Below are 16,515 nucleotides of genomic sequence, written 5' to 3' on the forward strand. Positions count from 1 at the left end.
TATAACACTTAAGAAGGGGGAACAGAAAATTTTAAAATATCTACAAACTGCCCTAAAAAAATGCTTTGCTTTAATTAGCGATAGCGTCAACACTGCCAAACATTTCAATCTGAAAAGCCCACAACGGTGTAAAAAAAAAAGCCAAAAAAACATGATGCTACTACTTCAGTCTAGACTTGCTAACTGAAATAACCTTCGTATGCTCTCCAAAAGATGACCTATACTTTGAAAGTTTTATGGAAAAATATCCTGTGTGTATTCCTTCAGGTTAGTTTCAGAAAGTCCCAGGCGGTTTACCAGGAAACTGACAAGGCTCAAACTTCCGGACCCCCTCGCTTGAGGGGCAGAAAGCCCCACCAACTGCTCACGTTATTTTTTTTTTTTTTCTTAGAAGCCCACACCTCCACCCCATCTAACATACACAATTGCATAAGCTTCAGGTACATAAAACTTGGACCCTTGCCTGCTAGTCCTCTATTAGAATATTAAGACAATTAGGCTAGAATTTGCAAAATAATCACCCAAAACTCATTAATTTCCAGCGTTTCTCAAGAGTCTGAGCAGTGAGACAAGTGGGGACCCACGGGGCTGCTCTTCGCAGCCTACTGTTCCGACTGCTTTTCCAAGGATACAAAAGTATTGGAAACCATGAATAGATAAAACGCTTTCATTAAATGTGTGTATATGCAATTCTAGATAGTTATTACCCATAAAAAATTTAGGTAATGCATTGTAGCGAAACCAGATTGCTAGTATCGTATTTAGAACTTGATTCAATACTAAATAAACTGTCCTTCTTCCTTCTTGTGCTAAGTATAACAGGTGAAAATAAAACCCACGCACTTTCAATCTTAATTCGTTCGAGTCCTGTTGTATCACAGAACTAAGCGGTGCAACCAAATGCTAACTGCATGATTTAATTAAGGAATTATAGTAAGTCTTTATTTGATATTCCCTAGATTAGTAACCATTTTTTGACACCCAGATCAAAACAAACCAAAAAAACTCTGCTGTCATTTCGGCTTTGGGCTACTGAAGTTTGCAAAATCCGAGAGGAGATTTCTTAAAAGCCACAGAGAGAATTTGGGGTGGGCATGGCGGGGGGGGGGGGGGGGAAGGGGTGTATCCAGACAATCACACACACCTTCCTATCTCTACCCCTACTCCTACCCCCTTCCTGTTTGCAACCTTAGTTCTTCCCCTCCGGTGTGTAGTACTCGGTTAACTTTTCGTTGGTAGATGAAGCGGTATTAATATCTGGTCGATTTTTTTAAAGTATGAAAGAATGCGTTGTTAGGCTTTTGCCCACGCCACCAATGGCTTTACTCTGAGGTCGGCCCCTCCCCTCCGCTCCTGGGCAGGGCCTCAGGGCATTGCCTCTGCCCCTTCAGAATCCCTCAATTTGGGAATGGTTCCGGGCCACTTCAAGGGTTGGCGCGCCCTGCCCTTTCCCTGAAGGAGGCACCCTTAGTAAGGTCTCCTTGGGGTAGCCACACCACGAAGGTAAAGTTACCGGGGAAAGCAAAAAGGTGGCCACTACGCACTTCCACTAGGACTCGCGGCCAGTTCCCAGCTCAGGACGCGCCTCAAAAGAGGGGGAAGGGAGTGTCGCCATCGAATCCCAAGAAAGGCCGCGGGACCCACCTCCGGCTCCCCCCTGCTCCCGCCCTCGGCCCCACCTCCCCCTGCTAGCACAAAGCCGGCCCGAAGGCAGGGGCCAGGCCTGCTGGGAGGCCGTCTGGACGCGAGTGGACCCGGCGACCCGCGGCTCAGGCCGCGCAGGCCGCCGACCGCCGGCGAGTCTGGAAGTCCCGTCCCGACGGAAAGGACGCGATTCCCGGCTCGCCCTTCCAGGCGCGGGAAGTCGGCCCCGCGGCCGGGGCCCCCAGTCTCCATCGGAGAAGCGGGGAGAAGGCCTGGCGCGACACGCGCAGCCCCGCTAGCCACGCCCGAGGTGGCGGCCTGCAGCCTCGCGCACCGGGGCCCGCAGGGTCGCGGCAGGGTCGCAGGGGCAGGGGGGGTGCACACAAAGCGTCCGGACGTGGGGGGCGCGACAAGTTACAGGCGACCCTTTAGGTCCCGCCGAGATTGCAAACTTGGTTTCTCAAATCAGTTTCCCTCTTTTTCCGAAGGGCCTTTCCTCGCGCACCTTCGTGAAGTCGCCAAACAATGCAGAGGGCAGCAGGGGGGACGGAAAGGGAGCGGGCAGGGGGTGGGGGGCGGCGCCCGACTGCCCGACCCCCTGGGCGCCTCCGCGCCGGGGCTCCCGTCGGGGGCGCGCACACGCACACCCTGCTGCCCAAGTGCGGGAAGATGGCCGTTTCTGCTTCAGTATAAAGGCTCTTTGTTGCGCTCACACAAAAGCCGCCAAGACCCGCTTTTCCAGCAGGCCCTTTGGGCAAATCGAAGGAACTCAGCTGAATTTCCAAATGGCCCTAGAAGCCTGACGCGGTGGGACAGACGAAAAGAGAGGGGAACAACAGGCCTCCCGCCCTCATCTATCCAAACCACTGTCCACATCCAAGTAGTCGTCCTGGGAGACGGGAGTCGAGCTCCTCCGCAAGGGAGGAAAGAATGAGGAAAACCTACTTTTCCTATCAAGGCCCAACGGGGGTATTAAACATTCACGTATTGTAGAGTTTCTCCCTTAACCAGGGTAGAAACATAATCTGAAAAAAAGTCTGGATACACCAAAAAGAAAAAGAAAAAAGTAAGAAAAAAAAAATACCAACAATAGCAACTTAAAAAAAAAAAAAAAAAAAAAAGCAAAAACATAACAAACCAGTTGCCATCAGCCCAAAGTGGTAGTAGCAGCAGCCGGCGCGTGTGATCCACTTACTTGTCCGACTCTTGTGACATGTTTGATCCAATGAACTCGCTCCCCTTTTCCTGGAGCCTCAGCCTCTGGTGAAACTGGACTTTCAAGTCTGTGCAGGTGAAGGTGTGTGAGAGCGCCCGAGATGGCAGAACAAGAGCTACAGGTAATTCTGCTTTTCCGTCCCCCCTCACCACTCTCGCTCGCTCGCCCGCTCGCGCCCTCACCTAGCCGGAAAGGTGGGATAAGGAGGGGCCCCTCACATGGGGCCCGAGCTCGGAGGCGGCCGGGCGGCGCGGAGTCCTCCTGGGTCGTGGCAATGGGCAGTCACAGAGCAGAAAGTGGCGGACTTGGTCGGCCACAGGTAACTTTCTCGCAAGGAGCTGAATTCTTTCACTAAAGGATACAAGCCCGAGGGACGAGCTGCGCGGTGATTGGCTGTGGGGCTCCCTCAGGTGAGCTGCCATTGGCAGAGGCGCGCTCAGGTAAGGCCCTTCTCCAAGTGCAGGTAACTCACAACGAAGTTTACCTGCGTGGAGCGGCGGCACGTTTGCAGCGCTGTGGCAACCCGTGGGAGCTGAGGGTCAGTGCTTGCAGTCGACTTCACGCTGTTTTCCTTCTTCCCGTTCGTTGGCCGGCCGGGATTGGGGCGGAGGGATGGGGGACTTGGGGGAGAGAAGGAACCAGGAAAAAAAAACCACCCAACACCTGTAACCACTAGGGATTGTGGGTCGAACGGAAGGACTAAGGAGAGCTGAACTCAGGTATCCCAGGCCAACCGGAATCAAATGCGCAGCACAGTCACAGGGATTTTAATACCCACATTAAGAGGCCTGTTTGACACTGTCAGTACGGGACTGAAGTTTACTTTGTGCTCAAAGGAGGGGAAAACACAACGACTGCCGGGTTTGTTGTGTAATTTCATTTTTAACATTCTTACCCACAACAAACACTTTTCGTTCCCTGATGTGTAAAAGATACCAAGTAGATACAGACTTTCAAAGAGGTGAGCACCCTTTTATGAGTTGGGCGGATAGGTAGTGGCGTGGTTTTAGTGGGTGAGATTTGGTTGAATAGACACTCAAGTGGCCCAGGCTCACCTCTTCCATCTCAACTCTGCAGCCTGGCATTCCAGAGCTGCAAACAACCACTAAGTCCGTTCCGTAAACCTGTTGTCGTTTGACGTTTCCAGGCAGACATCAACATTTACATTGTAATTCAATAGAAGGAGCGACTACAAAGGTGCTTTGTCCTTCCAGCTTAATATGGTTGCTACGGAAACAATTCAGGATGAAACTGATTTTTTGTGTGTTTGTGTGTGGTTCTGTTTCATCTGGTTGGAAACAACCCGAATTGGGAAAGGTGTAATTATATACATTACCCACCTCTCCTCTATCTTCTTAATCTTTATAGAGGCAACCACATTCCACTTCTAGATGTCTCTTTTGTCATTTGCCCCCCATTTCTAAATAATTAATGCTGCTATCTCTTGCTTTATCCGTTTAGATGTTATACTTTGACATCTGTTGCCTAAGATAAGGATTTAGCTCTTTCACACTGCCATTCTTCCAACATCGCTCTTTCACATGTAGGTGTAGTAAGTAGTTGGTGACTGCGGATCAGTCAGCAGAGCCAACTTGTGTACTTTGGTTGTTTTCTTATAAAATATTTTATGTATTTACTTTGTTATGCACCCACCCTAGGTTTGTTTGTTTGTTTGTTTCCCATGACATATTTATCAAATAGTTATCAAATTTTTTTCCAAATTATCAAATAATCAATTCCATTTTCCTGCCTGACAACATCCCTCCTAGTCTTCTGTTCTCCTGTCCCAAAGGAGATGAGAATTTAGGTTGAAATTTTCCATTCATAAGTTTATAAAAATTGCTCTCTTATCTTCTAACATCCAATGTTGCTGTTGAGAATTTCAGTGCCACCCTTATTTCATCTTTTTGTGACCTGTAATTTTTCTTCCTGGAAACTTTTAGAATAATCCCTTTACCTCTAATATTCTGAAATCTCATAATTATGTGCTAGGTACTCAATGGCAAAGATTTACCTAAGTTCAAATATGCCGTGCTACATGACCTTGGGCAGGTCATTTATTCTTGCTGTGCTTCAGTTTCCTCATCTATAATATAATATTTATTTATTTATATATTATAATAGGAATAATAATAGTAATTTTTTCACTGACATATTTCAGCCACTTAGAATAGTACCCAGACATAGTAAATCCTTGGTTATTGTCCACTCATTTTTGTGTGTATGTGAAACTCCTAGTTGAATATTGAAACCTCTAGAATGATTTTTTTTCTCCTTTCCTTTGGACATCTCTTCACCTTTCATTCTATTTGGGGAAATAATTCTTTATTTTTTTACTGAAGTTTTTATCTCAGCTATTCTAACAGCTCTTTTCATGTTTTATGTTATTTTTAAATATAGAATTCTATGATTATGTGATAGTTGCAATAATTTTTTCTGTCTTTTGAAGACAGTTACTATAGGGTTTTCTTCTCCCTTTTTTTCTCATTTATTTGTTTTATCCTATCATATTGGAGGCTTTCCTCAAATGCCTGCAAACCTCTGACTATTCATACTTAAGAAAAAAGTCATAAAACCCACCAGAGACTACTTATAGGGGGTGAGAGGGACACCTATATGCAGCTGTTCATATGTGAGCTGCTTGTTCACAGGTAGGTTTGATGTATAGTGATCTGGTGAAAGCTGGTTCTTCCATAGGAAAAGCACCCAAATTTCAGAAATGAGAGGTTTGGCGGGGGGGGGGGGGGGGGGGGGGGAGAGCTCTTCAGTTTCTCAGAAGAAATATTTGCATTCTCTTGCCTGAGGGAACATTCACCTGGCTGCCAATATTCTGGAAGCAGTTGAGAGAAAGGGGTCTGGATGAATCACTACTTAGTATGCAGTCTTTCACAATGTTCTTTTTTTTTTTTTCTTGTAGGTACATTACTCCTGCTCTTATTTCTGCCTGGTGAACAAGCCTCTCTCCTGTTTCTCCTGCTGGAATTGTAATCATCTGGCTGCAAGGAGTGGGATAGGGGACCCGAGGATCTTAATAACTCCAAATGGCCCCTGCGTCTCATCTCTCCTTCACTTTTGGGATCGGGGGCCTCTCATCAGCATCTCCCTCTGATGATCTATGGCAGTGGTCGGCAAACTCATTAGTCAACAGAGCCAAATATCAACAGTACACTATTCAAATTTCTTTTGAGAGCCAATTTTTTTTAACTTAAACTATATAGGTATGTACATTCCTTATCGAGGTAGCTCCCGCATGTAGATCACAAGCCGCAGTTTGCTGACCAAGGATCTATGGCATCTCCAAGACCCAGGCGACTCTGGGTCTTATAGGATAATTGAACTGTACTGACCACTACATTAGAGTGTAGCTTCACTCTTCCATTAAATCAGTTTCCACTCTTCCATCAGCCCCCTCTTTCAGAATTATGTTGAAATACATCTTTTGTAGATGACTCTTTCTCTATCCTCTTTGTCCCCGTGGACTTATCCTTCTGTCTTTCTTTAGTATTCTTTTTAGGAGAAAATGAAGATAAACAAGTGTGGATCAGTCTGCCACCTTTTTTTCAAATTTTATTTATTGATCTCAAAGAGAGAAAGAAAGAAAGGGAAAGGAAGAAACAGAAACATCAATTTTGTTGTTCCACTCATTTTATGCGTTCGTTGGTTGCTTCTTGTATGTGCCCTGACCAGAGATTGAACCCACAACCTTGGTGTATCCGGACAACGCTTTACCCAACTGAGCTACCCAGCCAGGGCTCTATCTATCATCTTCAATATGAAGCCGTTACAAAGCTATCTAGAAGCTTTGATCAAATTGCCCCAACTTTGATTAGATCATTTAGTACCCTCTGACTGGCTATTGCTATATTGATTAGATTAGTTAATGAAGAAGTTTCTCATGGGCGATTTTAAATTGTCAGACATAAAATTACCTTTGTTGCCCAGATGTTCTGATTCTTTTGGTAAAAGAATAGTAAATGATGTGAATATTTCTGCCACACCCATTATGATAGAGTACTTCTCTCTTCAAACATCTTTATCCATAAATACTTAAGTACAGCAGTGCACCATCAACATCAAATCATCTGGGAGCTTGTTAGAAATGCATATTCATCAACCCAGACCTACTGAAGGAGAAACTCAAGAAAGTGGGCAGGAGTCTGTATTTCTAACAAGCTCTCTAGGTGGTTCTGATACAGATGAAAGTTTGAAACATTCAGGCACATTATCTTGACAGGAGGAAATATAACATCCTTAGCCACTGAAAGCCACTCTGCTGGATTCAGAGTTTTCCAACAACTTTTAATAACCATGAGGTAAGAGTAGATTTTACCTCTCAATTATTTTATTTCTAATCTAATGATTGTTCATATAATTGTTGACCATTATCCTTAAATGAAGCAGTTAGTACATTTAAAAAAAAAAGCCTGACCAGGCAGTGGTGCAGTGGATAGAGCTTCAGACTGGGATGTGAAGGACCCAGGTTCGAGACCCCGAGGTCTTGAGCATAGACTCATCTGGTTTGAGCAAGGCTCACCAGCTTGAACATAGGCTCATCTGATTTGAGCAAGGCTCACCAGCTTGGACCCAAGGTCGCTGGCTTGAGCAAGGGCTTACTCAGTCTGCTGTAGCCCCACAGTCAAGGCGCATATGAGAAAGCAATCAATGAACTAAGGTCGCAATGAAAAACTGATGATTGATGCTTCTCATCTCTCTCTGTTCCTGTCTGTCTGTCCTTATCTTTCCCTCTCTCTGACTCTCTCTCTGTCTCTGTAAAAAACAACAACCTGGAACCTGCTTCAGTACTCATGATAGACTTAGTCATTTCAGCACAGCTTAGTTTGTCATTTAGATGGCAGCAACAAAGCAAATTTTCACATAAAAAACTAGTGATTAGAGTAGTTTTTGCACTAAATTATTTCATTTATGAAATTAAAGTTTTAGTTAAATTTCCAGGGGGAAAATAGTATTGTTTAATTCTCTTTTTATTTTAGTGATAGTCTTAAGCATCTATTATGATGGCTACTCCCATTTTCCTAAAGTAAAACGTAGAGTATTGATGCTAAATTGTCATAATGGCAAGTCTCTAGAGTGAGGCTTGGGGGAGAAAGTGTCACTTCTGTGGCACCTGACAGAAATACTGAGTTTTAAAGGGTTTTAAAGATCTAGTCAAATGAATCCGCCTGCCGTCTGTTCGCCCACTAGGTGTTACCATACGCGGGGCCACGATGACACGGGTCTGTCACTGAATTTACTGTGGAGCCAATGATAAGTGGTATTTCCTGGGTTGTTTTGCACTGTAGAAACACTTAAGTTTCTTGGTCAGTTATTGTCCATAAGAAGAAACTTTGGGAAGAATGAAATGTACCTGAATGCCTGCATTTGAAATCAAATAGAGATTTATAACTCACCAACTAAGCATTAAATAGCAGTTCCCTTGCAGTTTGAAGCCACTTCTGTTTTCGTGGTGGCATGGATATGAGTATTTGCATGAACACTTACAGGTTTCATTAATGCTCTTGAACTAACATTGTGAAATTTAGCCAGCAGCTAGCTGATGTTTGCATACTTCCTTTAGGATAACACGTTTTTGTTGTTTGGGCTGGCCATTGGTAACTCTTCAGTACAAAGCATGGTCCTGTAAAAACATGGTGTATTGAATACACGTCTTTATTTCTATTTCCCCCTTTTTTTTTTTTTTTTTGGAGGTGCATATTTTTCTCATTGAATTTATTGGAGTGACATTGATTAATAAAATTATATAGGTTTCAGGTGTATAATTCTATAATACAGCATCTGTATATTGTACTGTGTGTCCACCACCCCGAGTCTAGTCTCCTACCATTGCCATTTAGTCTCCTATATCCTCTTCCCCCTAACCCCATTCTCCTCTGCTGATCACCATGCTGCTGTCTGTATCTATGAGTTCTTTTTTTTCCCCCTTTATCCTTTCCCATGACAGAAAAATAAGAGAGGGGATGAGAAGGTTGCAAAGGACAACATTGGTCCTGGCCGGTTGGCTCAGTGGTAGAGCGTCGGCCTGATGTGCAGGAGTTTCGGGTTCGATTCCCAGCCAGGGCACACAGGAGAAGTGCCCATCTGCTTCTCCACCCCTCCCCCTCCCCTTCCTCTCTGTCTCTCTCTTCCCCTCCCACAGCCAAGGCTCCATTGGAGCAAAGTTGGCCTGGGCGCTGAGGATGGCTCCATGGCCTCTGCCTCAGGCGCTAAAATGGCTCTGGTTGCAGTAGAGCAACGCCCCAGATGAGCAGAGCATCGCCCCCTGGTGGGCATGCCAGGTGGATCCTGGTCGGGCACATGCGGGAGTCTGACTGCCTCCCTGTTTCCAACTTCAGAAAAATACAAAAAAAAAAAAAAAAAAAGAAAGAAAATGACAACAATATTTGAATAGCACAAAGTGACTAAAAGAGTAAGAACCTATTTAGCCCAGTTGAGAAAGATGATTGTGAACATCAATAGACTCAGAGGATCAAGATTATTTAGCCTGGAAAACCTCATAAAGCTATAGAAAATTAAGTTTCCAGTTGTGAGGAAAGCTGGGAGTGAGTAGTAGGGCTGAAACCGGAGGGATTGATCCAAAGTCTTGATTCAAAGCTATTAGACCCCTAGGTTACCTCCTTCACCCAGCATATCACGCTTCCATCTGGCTTGAGTTTGCTAGGGCTGCCATAATGGAACACCACAGACTATGTGGATCAAACAACCAAAATTTATTTTCTCACAGTTCTGGAGGGTAGAAATCCAAAATCAAGGTTTTGGCAGAGTTTATTTTTTTGAAGCCTCTCCCCTGGCTTGTAGGTGGCTTATCTTCTTACTCTGCTCTCACAAGGTAATTTTACTGTGTGCATGGGCATCTGTGTCTGTGTCCTAATTTTCTCTTTTAATAAGGACACTAGTCCTGTGGATTTAGAGGCCACCCATAGGACCTCATTTTATATTAATTGCCTCTTTAAAATCCTATTTCCAAATACAGTAACTTTCTGAGATTCTGGATGTTAGGACTTCAACATATGAATTTAGGGGAAATGCAGTTCATTTCATAATACCATTTCTCCTCCATGCTGGCAGGAAACTGTATTCTAGACAAGTTGAGCCAGGGAGAATTCAGACGGAGGTACATCAAGGGACCATCAGAAGTGAGGTAGTGGACCTACAGCAAGGAGAGTAAGTGAAAGGCCATATGCTAACCTTTGAGTACCGTCTCCCACCTTTCTCCACCCAGTTTGGTGAGCCAAGAGCCAAGCTTACACCACCATCACTCAGCGTCTCCCCCAAAATGGGAGATCAGAGGATCTTTCTTTGAACAAATTATAAACTCCTAGAGAAAAGATCTATACATACCAATATGTGAGTGTTCCCCAATCAAAGAGAGAGAGAGAGTGAGAAAAGGAGAAAGGGGGAAAGAGGGAAAGAAAGAAAGAGAAAAGGGGAAAGGAAAAAGAGGGAGAGAGAGGTCCTATTTTCTGCCACATTTCCTTTCAATACAGTGCAGTAGATGACGAGTCCCACCCTCACACAAACAGCTTCTAATAAGCTTTGTATGCCACACTCTTAAATATAAATGCAAGGTCAAAGATCACCAAACATTTGAGAAAGCATACAAAGTGAAATACAAAGACCAGAACAAAAGTGTAACAAAGAGTGATTTTGAGGAAAATAACGCAGAGATAGAACAAAGGCTATATAATTAGTATATGAGGAGAAACTGCATCTATTAAATAAGAACATCATACTATTTAAAAGCAATAAAACAACCATGAGAGAATCAAAAAGAACTTGGAGACATTAAAATACAAAAACTGAAATAGAGTGTGACCAGGCAGTGGTGTAGTAGATAGGCCATCAGCTCAGTTGGTTAGAGTGTCATCCCAAAACACCAAGGTTGTAGATTCAATCACCAGTCAGGGCACATATGGGAAGGAACCAATGAATGCACAACTAAGTAGAACAACAAATGAATGCCTCTCTCTCTCTCTCTCTCTCTCTCTCTCTCTCTCCCCTTCCCTCTCCTCTCTTCCCCTTCCTCTCTCTGTCTCTCTAAACACATAAATTTAAAAAAGAGAGAGAAAGAAAGTATTACAAGTCTTCTAATTGGTAGACCCACCCGGTACTCAGCACAGACAGGTCATTATAAAATGACATAAATTGAAGCAATTATCATTAAATTTATGGGCTGACCTTTCCTGAGAGTAAAAATAAAATCAAATGAGCAAATTGAAATAGTTCAGACCGAAAAGATCAAGAATTAGAATGTATTAGCTTTCTCAACAACACGGCAAGCAGAAGATGTAAGAAAACAATGTCTTTCAATACAGAATTCTGTGCCTAGACAGAGTATCAATGAAGTACTATATAGTAAAATAAAATTCAATTTCAGCCTGACCAGGCAGTGGCGCAGTGGGTAGAGCATCGGACTGGGACATGGAGGACCCAGGATCAAAAACTTGAGGTCGCCAGCTTGGGCATGGGCTCATCTGGTTTAAGCAAGGCTCACCAGCTTGAGCTCAAGGCTGATGGCTTGAGCAAGAGGTCACTCGGTCTGCTGTAGCCCCCTAGTCAAGACACATATGAAAAAGCGATCAATGAACAACTAAGGTGCCGCAACAAAGAACTGATGCTTCTCATCTCTCTCCCTTCCTGTCTGTCTGTCTCTATCTGCCCCTCTCTCTGTCTCTGTCACCAAAGGAAAAAAAAAGAATAAAATTAAATTTTAGAAATGCAAAGTTTCAAAAATTGCCTATACCCTGTCTCTGAAAGATACTGGAAAATGTACTCCATTAAGACATAGAAGAACAAAATAACCCAAAAAGGGATGGTCTTAAGACTCAGAAAACAAGTTAGTCAACAAATGAGAAAGTTCAAGGGAAGTCAGAATGATGGCTTCGTGGCAGGCTTAGAGAACAACTAAACTTCCTTTCAGTAGAGATCTCTGGTTGGGGACTGGGCAGTAGAATCCAACTATTTAACATTGTGAAAAATTATATTGAGAAATCATTTGAGAGTATGGAAAGTATTAGCAACAGATACAGAAAAATCAACAAATATGTAGTATTCAGTAGCTCCAGAGGGGAAATATTGTACAAGAATGGCAATATAAGCATATTAACTTTAGTATATACATGACTCAATAGTGAATAATAGTCATATGATAATAATAATAATGGAATTACTGAATGTTAATTTACTAAAATTGGTGATAAAACTCAGTTGGGAAGGTAGAAGGAGGAAGATGGTATTGTGTGGATGTGGAGGCAGTAAAAGGTTGTGAAAGAGTTAAATTATCAACAAAAAGTCAATAGTTAGAGATCAAGAATTAACAACATAGGCCTGACCTGTGGTGGCGCAGTGGAGTGGATAAAGCGTCGACCTGGAAATGCTGAGGTCGCCGGTTCGAAACCCTGGGCTTGCCTGGTCAAGGCACATATGGGAGTTGATGCTTCTAGCTCCTCCCCCCATTCTCTCTCTCTCCCTCTCCTCTCTAAAATGAATAAAAAAAAAAAAAAAAAGAATTAACAACATAAACATGAGCTAGGAATGCTTTGGGCTTCTAGTAACCTCAAGAGAGATTAACAGTAGTTTAGAAAAATAGAATTTTGTTTTTCTAATTAAAAAAAAAATGGTTTGGCCTGACCAGGTGGTGGCGCAGTGAATAGAGCGTCGGACTGGGATGCGGAAGGACCCAGGTTCGAGACCCCGAGGTCGCCAGCTTGAGCGCAGACTCATCTGGCTTGAGCAAAGAGCTCACCAGCTTGGACCCAAGGTCGCTGGCTCCAGCAGGGGGTTACTCGGTCTGCTGAAGGCCCACGGTCAAGGCACATGTGAGAAAGCAATCAATGAACAACTAAGAAGTCGCAACACGCAACGAGAAACTGATGATTGATGCTTCTCATCTCTCTCCATTCCTGTCTGTCTGTCCCTGTCTATCTCTGCCTCTGTAAAAAAAAAAAAAAAAAAAAAAAAAAAAAGATTAAAAAAAAAAAATGGTTTGGAAAGTTAGCAGCTTGAGTTGTGGCATCTCTAAGATTCTCTTGGCCTTTTTCATGTGGGCACAAGATGATCCCTCCAACTTTAGCCACCACATCTAGATTTAAGGCAGCATGAAGTGGGAAAGAATGGTGCTAGTCTCAACTATACCGTTTATTAGAAAAGCAACGCCAGCACTGACATTATAAGCCTTCAACTCATTGACTAGATCTCAGTCACAGAGGTACACTATCTGTAGGGGTGGGGTGGCTGGGAAAATTGGATATCTAGCTTTTCCAAAACGTAACGTAGAGACAGGCAAAAAAGAAAAAATTGGATATGTGTTCTGGCTTAAGCAATCATAATACTGTTTAGATATTTGAAAAAGTAAATGCTAGAATTTTTTTTTATTGTCCAGTAAGTAAACAAAAAAGTGTTGCCTCTTGGCCCTGGCCGCTTGGCTCAGTGGTAGAGCGTCGGCCTGGCGTGCGGGGGACCCGGGTTCAATTCCCGGCCAGGGCACATAGGAGAAGCACCCATTTGCTTCTCCACCCCCACCCTCCTTCCTCTCTGTCTCTCTCTTCTCCTCCCGCAGCCAAGGCTCCATTGGAGCAAAGATGGCCCGGGCGCTGGGGATGGCTCCTTGGCCTCTGCCCCAGGCGCTAGAGTGGCTCTGGTCGCGGCAGAGCGACGCCCCGGAGGGGCAGAGCATCGCCCCCTGGTGGGCAGAGCGTTGCCCCCTCGTGGGCATGCCGGGTGGATCCCGGTCGGGCGCATGCGGAAGTCTGTCTGAATGTCTTTCCCCGTTTCCAGCTTCAGAAAAATAAAAATAAAAAAAAATAAAAAACCTCTCAGCAAAGTGTGAAGAGAATATAACTAACACAAGAAAGGCCACATAAGACAAACCCACAGCCAACATTATACTCAATAGGCAAAAACTAAAAGCATATCCCCTTAAGATCAGGAACAAGACAGGGATGTCTACTTTCTCCACTCTTATTCTACATAGTACTACAAGTCCTAGTCATAGCAATCAGACAAGAAGAAGAAATATAAAGCATTCAAATAGGAAAGGAAGAAGTAAAACTGTCATTATTTGCAGATGATATGATACTGTATATAGAGAATTCTAAAGATTCTACCAAAATACTGCTAGAACTGATAAATGAATTTAATAAAGTAGGAAATACAAAATAAATATTCAGAAATCAGTTGCATTTCTATACACCAATAATTAATTTTCAGAAAGAAAACCTGAGAAAACAATCCCATTTACAATTGTATAAAAAATAAAAATAAAATACCTAGGAATAAGTTTAACCAAGAATGTAAAAGACCTGTACTTAGAAAATTATATATATAAACTATAGAAAGAAATTGAAGAAGATACAAATAAGTGTAAATGTATACAATGTTCATAAATAGGAAGAATTAACATCATTAAAATGTCTATATTGCGCAAAGCAACCTATAGATTCAATACAATTTCTATCAAGATACCAATGGCATAGATTCACAGAACTAGAACAAATATTCCAAAAAGTTAAGTGGACCCACAAAAGACCCCAAATACCACAACAATTTTGAGAAAAAAGAACAAGTTGGAGGAATCATACTACCTTGATTTCAAACTATACTACAAGGCAATAGTAATCAAAACAGCATGGTACTGGCATAAAAAACAGAGATGTAGATCAATGGAACAGAACAGAGAGCCCAGACGTAAATTCACACCTTTTTTTGTCAATAATTGACAAAGGAGGCAAGAACATACAATAAATGATGTTGAGAAAATTGAATAAATACATGTAAAAAATAAAAGAAAGAAAGAAACTAGACCACCAGCTTATACCATACACAAAAATAAACTCAAAATGAATAAAAAACTTAAAGACTTAAATGTAAGTCACAAAACATAAAGATCTTAGAACAGAACAGTCAGTAAAATCTCAGATACTAGTTCTCATAGCAATATTTTTTATATATATATATCTTCAGGCAAGGGAAACAAAAGAAAAAATAAACAAAACTACGTCAAACTAAAATGTTTTTACACAGCAAAGGAAACCATCAACAAAATGAAAAAACAACCTACTGGATGAGAGAACATATTTGCCAATGATATATCTAATAAGGGGTTAATACCCAAAATTTATATTTAAAAAAATTTATAAAACTTAACACTTCCCCACCCAAAAAAATCCAATAAAAAATGGGCAAAAGACCTGAATAGACACTTCTCCACAGAGGACATATATATGGCCAACAGACATACGAAAGGATGCTCAATGCCACTAATCATCAGGGAAATACAAATTAAAATCACAATGAGATATCACTTCACACTTGTCAAAAAAGCTATCATCAATAAATCAACAAGTGTTAGTGAGGATGTGAAGAAAAGGAAAACCTTGGGCACTGTTGGTGTGAATGCATTTTGGTACAGCCACTATGGAAAGCTGTATGGAGTTACCTCAAAAAAATTAAAAATGGAACTGCATTATGGCCCAATATATTCCAATTCTGGGAATATATCCAAAAAAGCTAAGACACTGATTCAGAAGAATATTTGCACCCCTCTATTTATTACAGCATTATTAACAGTAGCCAAGATTGGAAGCAGCCCAAGTGCCATCAGTGGATGAGTAGGTAGAAAAGCTGTGGTACATATACACAATGGAATACTACTTGGTCATCAAAAAAAAGAAAATCTCACCTTTTGCAGCAGCATAGATGGACCTGGAGAGTATTATGCTAAGTAAAATAAGCCTGTCGGAGAAAAACAAATATCATACGATCTCACTTATATGTGGAATCTAGTGAACAAAATAAACTTACAGATGAAATAGAAACAGACATGGCCTGACCTGTGATGGTGCAGTGGATAGAGCTTCAACCTGGAATGCTGAGGTCTCTAGTTCGAAACCCTAGACTTGCCCAGTCAAGGCACATACAGGAAGTAACTACTATGAGTTGATGCTTCCCACTTCTCCTCCCCCCTTTCTTTTTCTCTCTCTCTCTCTCTAAAAAAAACAAAAACAAAAACAAAAAAAAATAAAATAAAACATTTAAAAAGAAAGAAAGAAAAGAAACAGACACAAATACATGGAACAGACTGACATCTCTCAGAGAGGAGGAGGGCTGGATGAAAAAGATGATTTCCAGAGGGAAAGGAGGGTTAAGGGAGGTGGAAAAGGATAAACGAAGGATAAATGGTGATGAGAGTAAACTTGACTTGGGCTGCTGAACACTCAATACGATATACAGATCTATTATAGAATTGTACCCCCGAAACATATAATTTTAGTAACCAATACTACCCCAATGCATTCAATTAAAGAAAACCTTGGAATGTTAGAAACAGGGCAAAATAGCCTAAACAATCTTGTTTTCCAAAAAACTGTTTGCAAAGATAACAAGAAATCAGATACTATGACTACCAAACACATGGCTACTGGACTAAAAATTAAAAGCATTGCTGAGAATTAACATTACTATGCTTTGTTATATGCTCCAATAAAAACGCCGTTCTTCTATTGATGTCACTGTTCCCCTTCCCCTTATCATAAATATCCATTGCCTTTGTCTTCTAACAGAAACATTATTTGGGCTTTTGCCTGAATTAATGATTCCTCAAGCTATTCTTATTTATCTCACTGAATGCTTGTTGCCTCTCA

General features: G+C 42.2%; 1 protein-coding gene and 1 long non-coding RNA gene across 4 annotated transcripts in view; one reads left to right on the forward strand and one right to left on the reverse strand.

The window, feature by feature from the left end:
* The window catches only part of GRHL2 (grainyhead like transcription factor 2), a 167,207-nt gene extending 163,965 nt beyond the window's left edge, over nucleotides 1-3,242 (reverse strand). The window contains exon 1 of one of the 3 annotated variants that reach the window (XM_066265933.1): nucleotides 3,043-3,242. Coding sequence is in view for 1 of the 3 variants with exons in the window: in XM_066265932.1 (XP_066122029.1) it covers nucleotides 2,840-2,859 (20 nt within the window). In the remaining 2 variants the exon portion in view is untranslated. Of the gene's footprint in view, nucleotides 1-2,782 lie in introns of all 3 variants that reach the window. The other 2 variants (XM_066265932.1, XM_066265934.1) reach the window with 2 other exon arrangements.
* On the forward strand, nucleotides 3,169-6,813 carry LOC136329558 (uncharacterized). Its single transcript, XR_010730223.1, has 2 exons — nucleotides 3,169-3,300; nucleotides 5,778-6,813. It is a non-coding gene; the product is annotated as an uncharacterized lncRNA (long non-coding RNA).
* Nucleotides 6,814-16,515: the final 9,702 nt, after the last annotated feature.

Source organism: Saccopteryx bilineata, chromosome 3, assembly GCF_036850765.1.
Source record: "Saccopteryx bilineata isolate mSacBil1 chromosome 3, mSacBil1_pri_phased_curated, whole genome shotgun sequence".
NCBI classification, from domain to species: Eukaryota; Metazoa; Chordata; class Mammalia; order Chiroptera; family Emballonuridae; genus Saccopteryx; species Saccopteryx bilineata.